The 20,226-nt window shown below is 43.3% G+C and overlaps 1 protein-coding gene across 2 annotated transcripts; it reads left to right on the forward strand.

Annotated features, from left to right (window-relative positions):
* The first annotated feature begins 1,374 nt into the window (after window positions 1–1,374).
* Window positions 1,375–6,217, forward strand: LOC123136794 (probable serine/threonine protein phosphatase 2A regulatory subunit B''delta). Of its 2 annotated transcripts, none has more exons than XM_044556297.1 (12): window positions 1,375–1,524; window positions 1,806–2,393; window positions 2,487–2,592; window positions 2,893–2,992; window positions 3,068–3,173; window positions 3,269–3,359; window positions 3,451–3,592; window positions 3,706–3,853; window positions 3,980–4,089; window positions 4,888–5,044; window positions 5,124–5,249; window positions 5,350–6,217. In XM_044556297.1, exons 2-12 carry the CDS (start codon window positions 2,010–2,012, stop codon window positions 5,488–5,490), a joined length of 1,611 nt encoding a protein of 536 aa, XP_044412232.1. In that variant the 5' UTR covers window positions 1,375–1,524; window positions 1,806–2,009; the 3' UTR covers window positions 5,491–6,217. The 2 variants fall into 2 exon arrangements, with proteins under 2 accessions (XP_044412232.1, XP_044412233.1); XM_044556298.1 differs by having other exon boundaries at window positions 1,427–1,524; window positions 1,756–2,393.
* Window positions 6,218–20,226: the final 14,009 nt, after the last annotated feature.

The following is a 20,226-nucleotide window of genomic DNA, read 5'->3' on the forward strand; positions in this document are numbered from 1 at the left end:
GGTTGGTGGCGCCTCTCCGGCCCTTGTAGCTAACCATAGCGGGTAGGCATACCTCACCAGGGCGCAAAGTCAGAAGGTGGACATATCTCATCCCAACCGGTAGCTGATGCCGATCACTGTAGCATGGTAGTGCGCATTTAGTGCCTCTGTCAAACAGATTCTCTAGTTTCCTTTGCGGAGAAGGAAACGCGAGAGGTATTGCTTCTCAGGCGCCGCTCCGAGTAGCGCTTGTCGGGGCCCAAAGCCCCGCCAAGCAAGAAATGGTCCTTCACGAAGCAAGCTAGCGCGACGTAGCTTATCGGGTGCCACTGTCTTGGCCCTATCTCCGTCAGCCCATGGTACCCTGGTTTCCATTGGGCCGACAACCTCTATTTTTTGTAATGCCAAGAATTGGAGCCCTTCTTGAGACCCCCCATGAGGATGTTTGTACCGTCATTGATGAAGAGGAACTGCATGGCAAGTCTAGGTCCCCCGCGTGTGACGTGCGAGGAAGGAGACAACATTAAGGCAACCGACATGGTTGATCTTATCAGTGTCGAAGTCAATGGCCTCCTTCAGCGAGAGCTTGTCACCCCATGCACCCGCCTTGCAACGACCATCATGACTAGGTCCAGCAACGTCCTGTAATTCATGTCAACGAAGTCAGGAGCCCTGGCACGCGACAAAGCATTCACATGGTGCATCCATGGTCTATGCCTGGGCGCTCTCAACGCGTCGTGTTGTCATCGGCTGATTTGAACGACGTCAACAAAGGAAATAAGATTGTGAAGCAAACTGGGAAGGAGTTCATCATGGACAAAGTGGACGACCCTCTATGGTGAAGTCAAGAGGCTCGGGTTCCAATGGAGAGATGACGAAGGGGCTCATGCATGCGGCATGGCAAGCCGAGCAGGTGGCGCCAACATAGCAGGGTGGTGGTAGGTGAGGCACTAGTTCTCCATTGAAACGATGGATCGATCGACGACTGCTACCAAAGAGAGATCGGCCGAACGTGACCGTGTGATTGTCTGCGATTGTCTGTGGACGGGTGCACTACAAACAGTAAGGGCTTATCATTGGCGCCGACAATGATAAGCCACCTATCATAATGCACATGTGCTATTACTGAAATTTCATGGCTTGAGATCAATGATTTTTTTATGATAAAAATAACATTTCTCACAAAAATATAATGCATGAACCCTATGTGAGTTTGTGTTGAACTCCTACGAGCGAGTTAATTACCACGCTAGTTCCAAACTAAATAGAACATGCATGTACCAAAGTAGCATGCATGCCTGGTGCGAGTTTATCGGTGGTCTGAGAGGCCTATTTCCCCTCTCGTCCTTTCCCTCCCATCCATCCTCCTCTCCCTCGCATCCGACGCTATTTATGGTTAGGTTCTTGCCATTCTCCACTTCTCCTTTTTTCTCTCACTAGACAGAAATATAGTCATCATTAGGAGATCCCATCCGGTTGATTGCATCTTTTTTCATTCAACAAGTGAGCAATCACTCCATTCGACCTGGTTTTCAAGTCGAGACGGTATGTATGTCAATCATGTTGTATACATTGGCCAAGAATTGTGCATATGTTTTTGTAACACTGAGAACAGGATTTACTCCTTCCTCTGAGGGATAGGCTGTTCATTTGCCAAAGTATCTATTTGTTATCACATCACTTCTCTAGGAATTTGCACAAATGTTTTGTGTTTGTATGAAATCTGTACGAATCTGTCGAACTGTTTAGAGCTGGAGGCATGTGCATCTGTTGCAGATCGCCCGGCACCCGCAAAAGCCGTTGACCGGCACCATGTGGCTGTGCAGGGACGCGGCCGATCTATGAGATGGACGGCCAGGATGGCGCCCAGACTGGCGTGAGGCGAGCCGTTAGCTAACCGGTCTTCCCCACCGCCGCCGCCCCACGTCGCGCCACGCGCCTGATTCCCACTCGGACCTGCCCGACGATCGACCTGCTCCGATCGGATCGGCTCGGCGAGCGGCGGCGAGCGATCGAGGTGGGGATTGGGAATGGAGGTGGCGCCGGATCTGAGCGCCGTGTCGGCGCTGGCGCTGCAGGTGGACCTCCTACAGCTGCCGCCGGAGATCCCCGCGCCGGGGGCGCCCGCGCTGCGCGGCGTCCTCGACCACCTCTTCGCGCACTGGCTCTCCCTCCCCGACACCGTCGCGCTGGTCAGCTGCCTGGCCCAGAAGGCCAAGGCCAACGGCGCGGGCTTCGCCGGGGGCGCCATGTTGCCGTCCATGATGATGCAGGGGGGCGCCAACGTGCCGCCGCTCTCGCCGAGGTCGCCCCGCCTCTCTAGGAAGCCCAGCGGGGTCGGCGGACACTCCAACCGTTGCGCGTCCCCGCTCCGGCCGGCCACCGCGCGCGCCGTCAAGGAGGTCATTCCACAGGTACACATACGCATGCTCGCCGTCGACCCATCAACCTGTCAGCACCATTCTTTTTTCAGCAAGCTAATCGAAATCGTCCATGTCGCTTGACAGTTCTATTTCCGAGATGGACGCCCGCTGCCATACGAGCAGAAGAGGCAATGCATATCTATAGTCGAGCAGCTCTTCGCCGGGCACTCCAATGGTCTTCGGATTCAAGGTGCGTGAAATGCAAAGTGTCTTCAGGATTATTTTGCCAAATATGAAATGAATGGATCTTTTGGATGCAATTTTAATTAGAAATCACTGGTGTAAAGACGAGTAGTTTCATTTGGACCTTGTGGTTTTCATCTGATCAAATCGGTGCTCAAGTTTGAAGTTTGTCATCTGGATTAGCTTTATAAGCATAACCAGCTTAAATTGTCAATTATCATGATCATATCAGATTGTGCGTGAGCATATCAACTAACCATCTATGTCCTGTGCTTTTATTTATTTTTGTCTGTTTTTTCCACAATAGAATTTCGGATGGTTACCAGGGAGCTCTGCAAACTACCGTCGTTCTTTACCACTGTTCTTTTTGGAAAGATCGATAAGGATAACACTGAATTTGTCTCAAGGTAGTTGATCACTTGATCACTTGGGATTCACGGAACCCACAAATGTTGAACCTTACATTATGGTATTTCTTCCAGGGATGCCTTTATGGATTTCTGGGTGAATAGCAATATGATGACTATGGACAGTGCAACCCAAGTATTTACGATTTTGAAGCAACCAGATCATGATTACCTCACAAAGGTATGTATGCTTTACAGAACAAAAGCATGCAGTTAAGGACTCCATAAATGGATGCTGATTCTGTTTCATGATTGATGCCATTGGTAATAATCTAGGAAGATTTCAAACCAGTTCTTCGAGACCTTTTGGACAACCATCCTGGCCTGGAATTCTTAAAGAGCACGCCGGAATTTCAGGAAAGATATGGTAAGCCTATATATGTCCTTCTGTGACCATTTCAATCAAATATTGAATGTCATACAGTATTTTCTTCTACTTATACAACATTGTTTGTCAGCTGAGACTGTCGTATATAGGATATTTTATTGCTTGAATCGAATTGGAAATGGCCTTCTCAGTCTGAGGGAGCTGAAACGTGGAAATCTGCTTGATTCGCTGCGGCATGCTGATGATGAAGAGGATATCAATAAAGTTTTAAGGTGGCACATTTAAACACAAATTTTTACACCGCTTTTTGCTTCTGTCTCTTTTGTACGAAAAAAATATTTCCTCTACAACTTGTGAGACACCAATCATTTCTCGTTTTCTGTAGGTATTTCTCATATGAGCATTTCTATGTGATATACTGCAAGTTCTGGGAACTCGATACGGACCACGATTTCTTTATTGACAAAGAAAATCTTATTAAGTATGGAAACCATGCGTTGACATATAGGATTGTAGATAGAATTTTCTCGGAGGTTGGTATTTGTTTCGCTCTACCATTTTCAGATCATTCAAGTTTCTGCACTTCTACTTTATTTTTTACATGCAGCGATTCTTTACAATTACATCCATACTGACAGTTTTTAATTGATACACAATAGGTTCCCAGGAAATTTACCAGCAAGATTCCAGGGAAAATGTGTTACGAAGATTTTGTTCATTTTATTTTGTCTGAAGAGGATAAATCATCAGAACCAAGCCAAGATTATTGGTAGGTCCAGCTTTTGTTTTTTCTGACACTTGCTTTATTCTTCAGTTAAGCAATGCTCCAACTATTTTGAGCAGCACTGTAATGTTTCGTATTGTCACGCAAATTATTGTGCATTACCTAAAATCTAAGCCAGTGTGAGCTTACCAATCACCAATAATGTTATGATTCTCATGTCTATGCCTCTTTTATAAACAAGTTTCTCTAGAGCACTATTAGATCTTTCTTTCAGAGATTAGACTTTTGCAAAGCCGATAAACCGTGGATCAGATGATGTTTTATTAGAGTAGGTCTTTGTAGCTTTGTTCTAAAAAAAAGACCAAAGGGGGAAGGGCCCCTCAGCTTTTTCTCTAAGAACCGAGGAACTCGGATGCATATTTGCCCTTGTTGGTTTCTCCCTTGTATCTAAACCCTTGGTCTGACACTGACTGGTTTCATTCTCAATCTAAGCTAAGCAGAATTCTTTACTTGCTCAGTCTGTCAAATGATTTGTTGGCTACAAATCACACAAGGGATTGAAAAATGATTATGTGGTTTGTGAAGACGTTCATTGAAATTTTCCTTAACATGGGTATTCGGAAAAGCAAATCTACTCCTGAGATCATAGGAAGTCTGCCTCAGGAGAAACATCCTGACTAGGAGATCTTCAAGGGGATTTCTTGCAATAGCTCTCATCATTTGTTTTTTACACACCCTTCATCATGCTAGATTACTTTAAATGGTTGTGTGATTTAATTTGAGATGTTTTTATGTTGCATATTCTAGAAACTCATATTTATGTTTCCATTATTCTCTTGTCAGGTTTAAATGTATAGATTTGGATGGCAACGGCATACTCACACACATTGAACTACAGTACTTTTTTGAGGAGCAACTTCATCGCATGGAATGCATGGCCCAGGAACCTGTACTGTTTGAGGACATATTGTGTCAACTAGTTGATATGATAGGACCAGAGGTCTGCATACCTTTCCTATTTTTGTGCAGTTCCTAAGATCCTGTACATTTTTAAGCTGATATGTGTGTTGCTTTTTCAGGATGATACCTTTTTTACCATAAAAGACTTCCGGAGGTGCAAATTGTCCGGGCATTTCTTCAATGTTCTCTTCAACCTCAACAAGTTCATGGCTTTTGAATCTAGAGACCCATTCCTCATTCGCCAGGTGAGTCAAGTTTTCACAAGTATTCTACATCCAACGAGTGCTGATATTTTTGGTCCTCCATGGTGCTAACATTATGTTCTTTCTCCTAATGTAACTGCAGATGCGTGAAGAGCCATCCTTGACCGACTGGGATCGTTTTGCTCGGAGAGAATATATAAGATTGGCAATGGAAGAAGATGGTGAAGATGCTTCCAATGCAAGTGGAGATGTTTGGGACGAGTCACTTGAATCTCCGTTCTAAATTGAAGGCGTGAAGGAACGGTGGCAACACACATCAGAGCATTAACTTACAGCCCTAATAATATCAAAATGAGTGTGTTATGGTGTGAAGTATTGTGCAAAAGTTTGATATATTATCTCTAGAGAAACTACAGCTGAGGCAGTTGTCCACTCGTTGGCATTATCTAAAGTTTGACATAGTTTCTCGCAGAGTGCCAATCGAATCTAAAGACAGATACTTCCATCCAATTTGTCGCAGAGTGCCAGTTTTGATTAGTGACAGTGAGTTTCAGGGGCAACTGCTTTCATGATTAAATGGATTTGGCCAAGTTATTCATGGCAGCGAGCGGTCGCAGGGCACCTTGTGGTTATTCTGAAGCCCCAACCTGTGATCAGGTGGCAAGCAAGGAAGTGCCATATGTTCGAATTGTGCATTGGCTCTGGCTGGAACCACAACGTACTTTTATCAGTGTTGGTCAGACATATGTTGTCATTTTTCAATAAGGTCACCCTCATCAAGAGCAGTCGCGCTCGTGTATTCTGTATCTATGTTTAGTTTGTAGTTACATGAACAAATGAGTTGTATTGCACAGTTTTTTTTTTTGAAGCAAATATTGCACAGGATTACTATTTGTTATTCTAATACAGAAGTGCTTAAGAGCTGGCACTTGCCAGACCAGTACTGTACAACTATCAGCTCTGAATCTTTGAGAGCAAATATACAATCAAGGGATAATTTGAACCAGTTTTGTTCTGAATTGCTGTGCATTTATGCAGAAAGATAGGCCAGGAGGCAAACCTATGCTGAATTGATGTGCAGTAAAGATAGACCAGGAGGCAAATATTTTCTATGGTCTTGGCAAAAGCAGTGTCACCCAGCAGTGGGCAAATCAACAGATGCTTTGACCATTTTTATTTTCTTTGCAGATGAGGGGATTAGCATGAAAGGCTGCTTAACTAGCACCTTCGTCTTTTGCTTTAATTGATTAATAAGTTAAGCAAAGCTTTTGTCAGACCAGGCAATCTGCATGTAAAGATATTTGCATCAGTGGTGCATTTTGAGGGAGAGGGACAGAGGAGACAAGGACACTGGCCCTGAGTGGCTGAGCTGCTGAGCTTACCTTGGGTATGTATGATCATGCCTTTCCTCTCCTTGATGCACCAATTATTGACTCCAGAAAGAAAAACAAAAGGCTGTGCTCTTGGCCATCTTTTGAAGCAAAACAAAAGAGCAGAAAGAAGCAATCAAGTATTCAATCATCTTTCCTACAACGGTGGAGAGTATTGTAAGCAGCGATGTCATATAAAATCTTGAACAGCAACACACCAGCTAAAGAAAATGAACATAAAGGTCGAGGATTATATCTGTATTACGCGCTTTACAAAAAAATGTGCTAATTAATTGCTTCTTTAGCTGCAATTATCATAATAAGGATCACGATTACATTCGACTTTGATGGTGCACACGAGATCATATGTAATTAAGCACGTCCATGCAAAGAGAAAACTAACATCAAAACACCGGCTAGAAAAATGGACATAAAGACTAAGGATTAAATATTTATTGTGTGCTTGATGGTCCATCATTTTATTCGACTTCGATGGTGCGTCGTGATCTTTTTTTTTAAAGACTGATCCATCACGATCTTATCAGCGGTTGAGGGACTCTTTGGTTAAAAGGATTTTCAAAGAAAATTTGGAGGATTTCATTCCTTAGGCATTTTTCCTATAGAGCATGTTTGATTGGTAGGATTGGAGACCATATTTTTTTCTCTATGGCCTACTTTGTATGCAATCCCGTAAGGAAATTTCCATGTGAGTTTTACTCCGAAGTTTAACCTCATGGGAAATTTCATTTGTTTCTGGGACAACCATCGCATGTACCTAATTGGTTAATCTTGTAGGAAAATTCATGCATTTTTCCCTGGTGCAAGCAAACAGCTTCTATTACTCCCTCCGATCTATATTACTAAAGTTGTACTCAATGTGCGTCAATTAATATGGATCGGAGGGAGTACAAATTTATCACTTGTTTTCAATTCCTTTAGGATTCAATATGCCATGACATCCTAGTCACATGTTTTTACTGTTCCTTTGGTTTTTGGAATGGGTTAATTAGATAAATGCCACTCCAATTATGGCGATTCATAAAAATGCCACTGCAATTTCCAAACTTTGAAAAATGCCACTGCAATTTTTGCAAACATTGAAAAACGCCACTGCAGACTTCGAAAAATGCCACTGGAAATGGCATGAATGGCATTTTTCAAAGTTTGAAAATTGCAGTGGCATTTCTCGGAATCGCCAAATTTGGAGTGGCATTTATCAAATTAACCCCCGAATCCTGCAAACCAAACAGCTCTGATTGTTCATTCCATACCCATGGGTTTAAAACGACCCGCTTTTTTCGCCGGTGCATCGATATGCAAGGCCTAGGTGTTTTAACAGGAAAAAAAGTTCATTCCATCCCTGCTTACAATCCATAAACCAACTTGAAATAGGCTTAATAAAACACAACACATATTACAATCCATAAACCATGCGTTACACAAGGCCATTCTTATCTGCAGACCGCAGTGCCGTGGCACAAAGCTTTCTTCTTCGTTGGGACTCTTCCTTGGCGCCACACATCACTTGTTGTTGCCCAAACGTGTTAAATACTACTCAACTTGCAATTGTAGCAAAGGTATAGAGAGATAGGTTCATGTAAAGTCCAAACCACTACTACCTATTATTGTGATTAATCAAAAGGCACTTAGCACACAAAATCACATCTCTATCCTTTATTAATCAATTGTATATAGCTAAATGATTGTTCTGATTGCGCGGTAGCATAGACACTGGCGTCATCAGAACAAAAGAAAGCACCTTTCGTCAAGCTTTTATGCCAAAGTTTGCTAATTAATGGTCTCTAGTTTTCTCACGCAAGATACTTAGCCGTGTAGGGGAAGGAGATGTGAACGTGCCGACTAGGACCTGGCCAACGCAAAGGGGTAATTCAGAAGTGCAAGAAGAGGCACGTAAGGAAAATAAGTTTGGGACCTACTCCCTCTGTTCCAACATAGATGACTCAACTTTATACTAACTTCAGTATAAAGTTGAGTCTTCTAGTTTGGAACGGAGGGAGTAATATTTTTTCGAAAAACACTCTAAATGTATATGTTCAAGTCCTTTGTATGCTTGTAAATCTGGAGAATGTAGTTTGTTTTACTGCGATGCGTGTGTAAGAAAAAACTAATTTAGCGCTCTAAACACACTCTTCTATGGACTTTATTTTTGTCGGGAGCGCAAAAGTGACCGTTCTTATATGAACCATATGAATATGTACATACATTCTTTTTTATAATTTTATGATATGTTGTAAGTATACTTAAACAAAAACTGTTCATGACCGTTGTACTTACACCTAAGAAACATTTACCTATTCTATAGCCGACAAGGCAAGCAGGCAAGTAAGTATTGCAGCGTGAGTGGAACCTCCCACTTCCCTTTTCAAGGTGAGCATGCCAAGAATGGATTTGGAGCAGCCATCGGCCTCCGCACTGATTGAGATCCAGTGACATATGCCCAGGAACACAAATATACGCTGATTTGTTTAGTACTCCCGGAAGCGGATTTGTAGCACCAAGATGCTTCACACTCCTATACGAACATTAAATACAAAATATACCGAAAAAATTGGAAAAAAAATTAGATATCAAACCTGGGTTCCCGATCTACCCCGCGTGAATTTTTGTGAAAAAAATACCAGGAAACGTATTCGTGGCAAAAAAGACAAAAAATTCCTACGTATAGAAAAAAAGGGTTTGGTTGGATTTTTGTTCGGACAATATTTCCTTTGCCACGGATATGTTTCCGGATATATTTTTTACGAAATTTCACACGGGAGTAGATTGATAAGCCAGGTTTGATATCCCCAATTTTTAGTTTTTTTTTGAATTTTTTGATATTTTCTATGTTTAATATTAGGGGTGTGGAGCACCCATGAGCTCCTGCGTATTTTTCTAGTACCCCTCCATTCCACAATATAGTGCGCTCACGTTTTTTGAGATTCAACTTTGATCAATAATACATCAATCATTTTACTGAGAAATTATACCTTTGAAAATTTCTTTTGAATACGAATACAAAGATATCTGTCATGCTCCCGCCGCAGTCGCCCATATTGGTTAAATTTATGGTCAAACTTAAATCTCGAAAAGTATGGGCGCAGTGGAGGGAGTATTGGTCATTACCAGGTATTGCTCTATGATTTTTTAGCCCATCAATCACCTTTATCCCACGCATGCATGCTTTTGTCAGAGCTTGCATATTCCACCCACCCCACCATGCTAGTTTTTCTTTCCCATGTTTTTTCATTTGACTTTCATTGTTGAACCTGTTATATTTTTTGAACTGAAAGTCCAATTTATGTTCTGTTTGCATATTTGTGCTCCTTACTACAAGGACTTTCAAACAAGGCCATTCTTGAATACATTTTGATAAGTTTTTAGACTTTCGAAGTTTCCGAAAGTATTTATGTATCTGAGAGTGGTCTTGTTTCAAAGTCATCGTCGCAAGAAACACAAAATATGCACACAAAACATAAATTAGACTCTCACTTCAAAAGATATAATAGACTCAAAATTGAAAGTGAAATGAAAAGGCATGGAAGAGAAAAAACTAGCATGGCATGGCGCAATGGGTAGAGCACATACATGGGATAAAGGTGGGCTATCACAGAGAATGCGGACCTCATGGCCTCGTTCTCTGAGGAGGAGGTCCGGACTGCCATCAAGGGCATGAATCCGATGTCCGCGCCGGCCCTGACGGCCTCCCGGTCAAGTTCTTCCAGACCTTCTGGAACGTCATTAGGAAGGAGGTGATGGCCCTCTTTGAGGAGTTCTATGTTGGCACCATCGACCTCCACCGCCTTAATTATGGGATCATCACACTAATCCCCAAGGTCACCGGCGCTTCGGACATCCCCCAGTTCCGTCCTATCACAGTGATCAACGCGATCTTCCGCATCCTAGCAAAGGGGTACGCTAATAGGGTGACCCCTTTGGCCGATCGCATTACCCACCCCGACCAGTCGACATTCATCCAAGGCCAATATATCCTCAATGGGGTCCTAGTCTTTCAGGAGGTCCTCCATGAGGTCCGATCCAAACACCTCAAGGCCGTCTTCCTGAAAATTGACTTCCACAAAGCCTATGACACGGTCAGTTGGTCCTTCCTTCGGGAAGTGTTGCTCCAAAAAGGGTTCAACGACCGTTGGGTCACCCGGATCATGCAGATGGTCTCGTCCAAACAAACCACGGTTAACATCAATGGTGAGATCGGCCCCTACTTCCCCATCTTAAGTGGGGTTAGGCAGGGCAACCCCTTCTCCCATTTCCCATTCAACATGGTGGTCGATGCATTGGCTACTATCCGTGACAAGGCTAAAGCTGCAGGCCACATCCACGGTGTAGTGTCGCATCTTGTGGAGGGAAGTGGTGTGTCCCTCCTTCAGTATGCCGACGATACCATCATTATGGTGGAGGGCTCCACATCCGATATCACGAACCTGAAATTCCTCCTACTCTGCTTTCAGCAAATGTCTGGCCTCAAAATCAACTTCGATAAGAGCGAAGTGATGGTGATGGGCTACTGCCCACTGAGAGCCAGAATATCACTGACCGCCTCAATTGTCAGCTGGGCTCCTTCCCCACCACCTACCCGAGGATTCCCATTAGTGACTCTCGGCTCTCCGTGGCGGACCTGAGGCCTATGGTGCTCAAGCTCCAACACCGTATTGAGCCTTGGTAGGGTAGATGGCTTTCTAAGGCAGCATAGACGATCCTCATCAACTCCTCCTTGTCCAGCCTGCTCATGTTCATCATGAACTTCTATAGCCTGCTCGAAATGCTCCGTCATGGGATCGGCAAAGTCTAGGCTAGATTTTTCTGGGCGGGCGAAGGTGGTAAACAGTAGTACCCTATGGTTCGCTGGCCGGACATCTAGAAGCCGCGTGACCAGGGTGGCCTCAGGATCATGTCCTCCCAATGCATGAATATTGCCCTCCTGACACGCTAGCTCTGGCGGATCGCTAATGGGGAGGGTAGACTTTGGCTCCATATCATCTGTAACAAATACCTACGTGGCCAGCCGCTTGCCTTCTGCCAGAGATCTGGTGGCTCCCAGTTCTGGCAGTCCTTCATCCAGTTGCTCCCGGTCCTCCGCATAGGGACCTCCATCACGGTCAGATCCGGGACATTCACCCTGTTCTGGTTCTACTGGTGGGTTGGGGATGCCCCTTTCACGGCCCGCATTCCAGACTTGTTCTCCATCACAGTGGAACCATGCATCTCCGTCGAGGCGACACTTATTGACTTAGGGTGCCTCACGTTTCGGCGGCCATTTGGGCCTCCAGACCTAACCACCTGGCACAAGCTCCTTGAGATTACCGCCCTTCACGAGCCGGACCTAGAGCAGGCAAACAATTGCATCTCGTGGCACCTAGAGCCCTCGGGCAAATTCTCCATGAAGTCTCTCTACCAAGCCATCGCTGCCACTCCTGCACCGAAGCCCCTTGAGTTAATCTGGTCGCTCAGACTTCCTCTAAGGATCAGGATCTTTCTGTGGCAATGGATCCGCGTCCGTGTCCCGTTCAGTGTGGAGGTGCTTAAGCAGAATGGCCCGGGGGATGGGATCTGTCCCCTATGTGGGATAGAAGAAGACTCGAACCACATCTTGTTTTTGTGTGTGTCCGCCCAGTTCCTCTGGAGCTTCCTAATACGTCTCCAACGTATCTATAATTTTTTATTGTCCCATGCTATTATAGTATCAATCTTGGATGTTTATTATGCAATTATATATCATTTTTGGGACTAGCCTATTAACCTAGTTCCTAGTGCCAGTTGCTGTTTTTTGCTTGTTTTTGGCTTTTCAGAAAATCAGTACCAAACGGAGTCCAAACGCTACACAACTTTTTGACGATTTTTTCTGGACCAGAAGGGACCCTAGAAGCTTCAAGAGAAGACCTGAAGAGTCACGAGGGGGTGACAAGCCTGGCAGGTGCATCCCGCAGGGGGGAGGGGGCAGGCTTGTGGGCCCCTCGTGGCACCTCTTGACCTAATTCCATCTCTATAAATTCCCAAATATTCCCCACACATCAAAGATCCACCCAAAATACTTTTTCCACCGCCGCAAGTTTCTGTTCTTCATAGATCCCATCTGGAGACCTTTTCCGGTACTCTGTCGGAGCGGGAATCGATTATGGAGGGCCTCTAAATCAACCTTGCTGCCCTTCCGATGATGTGTGAGTAGTTTACCACAGACCTACGGGTCCATAGCTAGTAGCTAGATGGCTTCATCTCTCTCTTTGATCTTCAGTACAATGTTTTCCTCGATGTTCTTGGAGGTCTATTAAATGTAATCCTTTTTTGTAGTATGTTTGTCGGGATCCAATGAATTGTGGGTTTATGATCAGATTATTCATGAATATTATTTGAGTCTTCTCTGAACTCTTTTATGCATGATTGTTATAGCCTTGTATTTCCCTCCATTCTATCTGTTTGGTTTGGCCAACTAGATTGACTTATCTTGCAATGGGAGAGGTGCTGGGTTCGATCTTGTGTTGCTCAATCCCAGTGATAGAAAGGGATATGGCACGTTGAAAGGATTGATATGGTTGACTAGAGGGGGGGGTGAATAGGCAACTAACAATTTTTAAGCTTTTCTTTACCAATTTAAATTTTGCAACAAAATAGGTTGTCTAGATATGCAACTAGGTGAGCAACCTATATGATGCAAATACAACTAGCACATAAGTAAGCAATGGAAACAACACAAGTAGGCTTGCAAGAGTAAAGGCACGAAGTAACCAAGAGTGGAGCCGGTGGAGACGAGGATGTGTTACCGAAGTTCCTTCCTTTTAAGGGGAAGTACGTCTTCGTTAGAGCGATGTGGAGGCACAATGCTCCCCAAGAAGCCACTAGGGCCACCGTATTCTCCTCACGCCCTCACACAATGCGAGATGCCGTGATTCCACTATTGGTGCCCTTGAAGGCGGCGACCGAACCTTTACAAACAAGGTTGGGGCTATCTCCACAACAACTGGAGGCTCCCAACAACACCACGAAGCTTCACCACAACGGAGTATGGCTTCGAGGTGACCTCAACCGTCTAGGGTGCTCAAACACCCAAGAGTAACAAGATACGCTAGGGATAAGAGAGGGAATCAAATTTCTCTTGGTGGAAGTGTAGATCGGGGCCTTCTCAACTAATCCCGAGCAAATCAACAAGTTTGATTGGCTAGGGAGAGAGATCGGGCAAAAATGGAGCTTGGAGCAACAATGGAGCTTTGGGGGAAAGAGGTGGGTCAACTTTGGGGAAGAAGACCCCTTTATATAGTGGGGAAATCAATCCAACCGTTACCCCACTGTACATCCCCGCACAGAGCGGTACTACCGCTAGGGCAGGGCTGTACTACCGCTGAGAGCGGTACTACCGCTCCCTACCCAGCGGTACTACCACGCTAACGAGGAAGACAGGGCCCTGGCCCCAGAGCGGTACTGATGAGGACATGACTACCTTGGATATGACTAAATATATTGCATACATGTATATTTGTGAGGTGATTTCTAATGCAAACTATGCAATAATTTATTTATGTCATCCAGGACAAAAATACTTCACAAACTTTTGTGCCATGCCTAATTGCAGGTGTATGGGACATTTGTACAATACACATATGAAGATAAGGGAGAAAGAGATGTTTACTTGCTGTTCAAAAAGTTCTCTCACGTCACTTTTGGCCCAAGACAAGATAGAGTCCAAGTCTCTCACGCTCTGGATTCAGATTCGGATTGCACAGACATACCTGACTCAAAACACTAACAACTTTTTCATACAGACTCCGAATTGGGTGATTCTTTTTTTGTTGAAAAGTAGATTTCATGCTCTTTCCAACACAATTGGAATGACCTTAAAATCCGTCCAGAGCGCTGAGTTATGGACGAAACAATCTGACGCTGCAGCAGAATCCGAGTCAAACTACAAGTCCAAAGGTGTTACGTCACCTCCACTTGGGCCCATGAGCCTTGTATGACCTAGGGTTGGTTTTAGGATGCCTTGGGACGTTCTCTCACCTCCTTGGCCGCCACCCCTTGCTCCTATATAAGTAGATCCATCTAGTAGCTTTTTTCTTGGGATTTGTTTAGTTAAAAGTTAGCCATTGCAACTTCGTGTACTTCGTTTGTGTCCAACGACCAGACCAAGACCGCTTACGGATTCCCACCTTTATCAATACTTCATATATACTCGCAATATTTATATTGCTTTTATCATATTCTTACTTGTTCTTCGATTGCTTGCAGGAATAGACCTTCGTGGTCAGGTTGATTGTGCTCCGACGTGGTCAATAACCTCTCGGAGTTGGTTTAGTGATTGCTAAGGCGCATTGTCATGCATGTTTGTAGTCGGATCGTCAAAGTCATCTTCACCAAATCGATAGTTATTATCTCATCGAAAGATCGGGGCCCTCGCCTCTATCAAGTGGTATCAGTTTTCAGGTTGCTCGGTGAGAATTTCCAGTTTTTTCTAGATTAGATTTATTTTCTTACCTATTGTCCAAGAAAAAGCCACAAAACAAAAGTTAGATCTATTCATACTTTGTCCTAGCCAGACTGAGCCTTTGCAATTTTTCTTTTCATTGTTTGTATTATTGAATTATCGGTTGCATCGCCGTGTCGAGTTGCTGGTCTTAGTGTCTAGTTCCTTTAGAGTTTCGAGTTCTGTTCACATTAGTCACGCCGCTGCTGCATCATTATCCCATCCGCTGTCCACCATCCCATCCACCAATTTTCACCACGTGCTACGCGCTGTTCATTGTCATAATCATAGTTGAGGTCACTCACATCTTCGCCTGATCCAATCTGCATCTTATCTAGTTTGTCTTGGAAAGAGGGAGAAAAAGAAGATAGAGAAAAAAAAGAGAGAAAAAAGGAAAGAAAAAAAAAAGAAAAAGAGATAGAAGAAAAAGAAAAAAAAGCGTGAGAAAAAAAAGAGAGAAGAAAAAAAATCGGATCTATCTACAATCAATCTCGTACCTGAATTCGGATTGGAATCTGTTTTATGCACTGTTCAGTAAAACAGGTGTATCTTCCTCATACGAAGTCCGTTTTGGCTCCGTGAGTACTCAAATTGAAGCTAGCGACGAGCCGCATCTAAATAGTTGCAGAAGCTAGTTCAATATTTGACACCTCAAAATCGGCTTATAAATAGGTCTTTTTGCGCTCCGAAGTTCGTGAACACAGCTTGTTCCGATTTTTCAGGCCAGTTTTAGAATTTTTTGACTCTTCATATTAACTCGGAATTGAGTGATTCTTTTTACATTGGAAAGCTTGAGTTAGTAGCATTCTTTGAAAGAATTTATTAAAAAATTGGCTCAAACTTTTCAAGAGGAAATTTAGAGAGAGAATTGTTGTATATCCTGCTTGGCAGTTGTTTTTCATCATTATCTTCATTGCCGTTGTGATCTTCACTTATATCTTGCTGTCAAGAGCTACTTAGTATCCTTCATTGATGCTAGTTGTGTTACGCCGTGACCTCATTAGTGTTCTAGGCTCGCGTCTCTAGTCCGGTCTAGCCTAGGACCAGCATAGTATCGTCGTTGAACGTTTATTCAACATTGCATCTTTGAATTGATTATTGCTAAATTTTTTGCTACCATATATAGCCAACCCAGCTCCACATATTTCTACAGCGTGTATATGTATGTTCCCTTGGCAATCGCTTTACACAATCTTCAGAGTTATTTGACACCGCTGGTTGCCTGTCACCACCTGCCGCATGGTAAGAACTTGTAAGATATTGATATTTGCTTTACTGTGAGCACTTTACAACCACATCCTAGTAGTGCATAGGAACATTATTCTCGAATTTTGTTTCTTGTTTCTACTAATCATGACAAGTTTCGGAGATAGAAGTTCTTGGACGACAGACACATTTTCACCATCACGAGAGTTGGGACAACACACACAAGCACATGGTCAGGTTATCTCTTTACCGTCATTTGAGGGTAGATTTAATCCTGCTATTTATCTAGCTTGGGAGCTTGAAGTAGAACAAGTTTTTCGTCACCATGACTTTTCTGAACTTGAGAGAGTACGAGCTGCCACTAGAGCATTTACTGGTTTTGCTTCTGTTTGGTGGAGTGTGCATTGTAAGAGAAACATTGATAACCAACCCACAACTTGGAAACATTTGAAAGATGTAATGAGACAACAATTTTTCCCTCCTTACCATCATCGTGAATTGCTTCGCAAATTTGAACAATTTAAACAAGGCAACAACACTGTGCATGCTTACTACCAAGAGTTCAAATCTTATATGCATCATTGTGACATAGAAGAATCTGAGGATGATACAATGAATAGATTTTTTGGTGGTTTGAACCATGATATTCAGGCAAGATTTCAGTATATTCCTCGTTGCATTACTGGTATGTATGTTCGTGCTTCTACCTTTGAGATACAGTTACAGGAGGATGCATTGGGTGACTACAACAACTACTATTCCAGTTCATGCTCACCACCGTTGGTTGGTTCCTCCACCGTTGCACCTACTAGAGCAGCCCCACCTCGGATTGTGAGCGCGACATCATCTCAAGAGTATGGTGCATTGTCTATGTCTGTACCTACATCAGCTACGTCTTTGCGACAAGGTAACAGTAAATGTATTGATGATATAACTTCACATGAGAATTATGCATCCCTAGTTAACTTGAATGCATCATCTGTTGAGTTACCTGGTGATTTGAGCACAGCACCTATTTTAGAGAATCTTGATACTGTCATGAATGCGTCATGTGATCAAACAACTGAAATACCAACAATTTTGAGTGCACCCATTGAATTAACTGTTGATGTAAAAGAATCAATGTTTAATCATTTTGATATGACCTCTAATCTTGGTGATGATTCTGTGTTAAATGACTTATTGCATGTTTTCTTATTTAAGCATGTTGTAGCATGTAAATTTGATGCAAGTAAGGTTTATTCACCAATGTTGGGATGGTTTAATGATGAATATTGTCAATCTTTTGATATGAATAAGAGCTTCACTTATATGTGCAAACTGAGTTGCAATATTTTCATGCCTTATACTTATGATAATATTTTGGCTTTATATTTTATGATCTATGAAAGTTACTCATGTATACATGTGTCATATGTGCAAAAATCGAGGGAAGTAAAAAATGGATGACATATACATATACAACATGTACACCTTGTCTCTTTTGTTAGCCACATTTCAGATTAAGCAACGCCGAGGACGGCTTTGTTTTCAAGAAAGGGAGGATGATGAGGACATGACTACCTTGGATATGACCAAATATATTATATACATGTATATTTGTGAGGTGATTTCTAATGCAAACTATGCAATAATTTATTTATGTCATCCAGGACAAAAATACTTCACAAACTTTTGTGCCATGCCTAATTGCAGGTGTATGGGACATTTGTACAATACACATATGAAGATAAGGGAGAAAGAGATGTTTACTTGCTGTTCAAAAAGTTCTCTCACGTTACTTTTGGCCCAAGACAAGATAGAGTCCAAGTCTCTCACGTTCTGGATTCAGATTCGGACTGCACAGACATACCTGACTCAAAACGCCAACAACTTTTTCATACAGACTCCGAATTGGGTGATTCTTTTTTTGTTGGAAAGTAGATTTCATGCTCTTTCCAACACAATTGGAATCACCTTAAAATCCGTCCAGAGCGCTGAGTTATGGACGAAATAATCTGACGCTGCAGCAGAATCTGAGTCAAACTACAAGTCCAAAGGTGTTACGTCACCTCCACTTGGGCCCATGAGCCTTGTATGACCTAGGGTTGGTTTTAGGATGCCTTGGGACGTTCTCCCACCTCCTTGGCCGCCACCCCTTGCTCCTATATAAGTAGATCCATCTAGTAGCTTTTTCCTTGGGATTTGTTTAGTTAAAAGTTAGCCATTGCAACTTCGTGTACTTCGTTTGTGTCCAACGACCAGACCAAGACCACTTACGGATCCCCACCTTTATCAATACTTCATATATACTCGCAATATTCAGATTGCTTTTATCATATCCTTACTTGTTCTTCGATTGCTTGCAGGAATAGACCTTCGTGGTCAGATTGATTGTGCTCCGGCGTGGTCAATAACCTCTCGGAGTTGGTTTAGCGATTGCTAAGGCGCATCGTCATGCACGTTTGTAGTCGGATCGTCAAAGTCATCTTCACCAAATCGATAGTTATTATCTCATCGAAAGATCGGGGCCCTCGCCTCTATCAGGTACTATCGCGGGAGTAAGAGCGGTACTACCGCTTGGAGCGGTACTACCGCCATTACTACCGCTCCTAGTATCGCAAAACCCGACACGAGAAACACCAGTCTTGAATCGAGGCGGTAGTAGCGCGGAACAACTGCGGTACTACGGCCGAAGCCCGCAAGCGGTACTACCGCTCTGCGGAACGGTACTACCGCTTCGTGGAGTGGTACTACCGCTGGAGAGCTTCGGCGGTACTACCGCTGTTGACCGTGGTACTACCACTGGGACAGAACGGAGCAGGTACGAAAGAAAAGGTCAGCTCCAAAGATGCGGAAAGGACGACGGGTGTGATAAGGATGTGTACGTGTTGATTCCACCCAAGTCTTACCAAAGCGGATCCCCTCTTGATAGTACGGTGACTCCTACGAAACTAGTCCACCAACAACGAAGCGAAGGAGCTACACCGTCTTGAATAAAACACCGAGGGGAGGTAATCGTCTCGTGCCAATGGATGAATCTCTAAAAGAACTTAACGCACACGATTAGTCCGCAAAAGCATTGTTATCAATAACTAAAACACTTGGGGATAAATATGCCTTTACACACATATTTGTATCATTGCCATTAAGGATTAAAAGATGGATTTTATCCATATTAATTGAGTTTACTTTGTCTACAACATGTCATCTTGCTTAAGGTGTTACTTTGTTCTTTATGAACTTAATACTCTAGATGCATGTTGAATAGCGGTCTATGTGTAGAGTAATAGTAGTAGATGCAGGAATGAGTTGGTCTACTTGTCTCGGACGTGATGCCTATATACATGATCATTGCCTTGAATATCGTTATTGTTGGGGAACGAAGCATGCAATTTCAAAAAAAAAATCCTACGCTCACGCAAGATTTATATAGGAGATGCATGGCAACGAGAGGTGGAGAGTGTGTCTACATACCCTCGTAGACCGAAAGCGGAAGCATTTGACAACGCGGTTGATGTAGTCAAACTTCTTCTTGTTCCGATCGATCAAGTACCGAACGTACTGTACCTCTGAGTTCTGCACACGTTCAGCTCGATGACATCCCTCAAACTTTTGATCCGGCAAAGTGTCGAGGAAGTAGATGAGTTCCATCAACACGCCGGTGTATGACGGTGATGGTGAAGTGATCCGTGCAGCGCTTCGCTTAAGCACTACGAGAATATGACCGAAGGTGTAATCTGTGGAGGGAGGCGCCGCACACGGCTAACAGATGTTGTTGTGTGTTCTAGGCGCCTCCCCCTCATATATATATATATATATATAGTGTTATTATTCATCACCCAGGGTGCAGAATATGTTATTCTTCACCCGAGGTAATCTTATGATCGCTTCCCAAATAAATTACATTTAGAATATAAATAGTTACATGCATATTGATTCAATATGTAAAATTTGGTATAAAAAATAAAAGTATAGGTTATAAGACCAGAAA

The sequence above is a fragment of the Triticum aestivum genome, chromosome 6B (genome assembly GCF_018294505.1).
Source record: "Triticum aestivum cultivar Chinese Spring chromosome 6B, IWGSC CS RefSeq v2.1, whole genome shotgun sequence".
NCBI lineage: Eukaryota > Viridiplantae > Streptophyta > Magnoliopsida > Poales > Poaceae > Triticum > Triticum aestivum.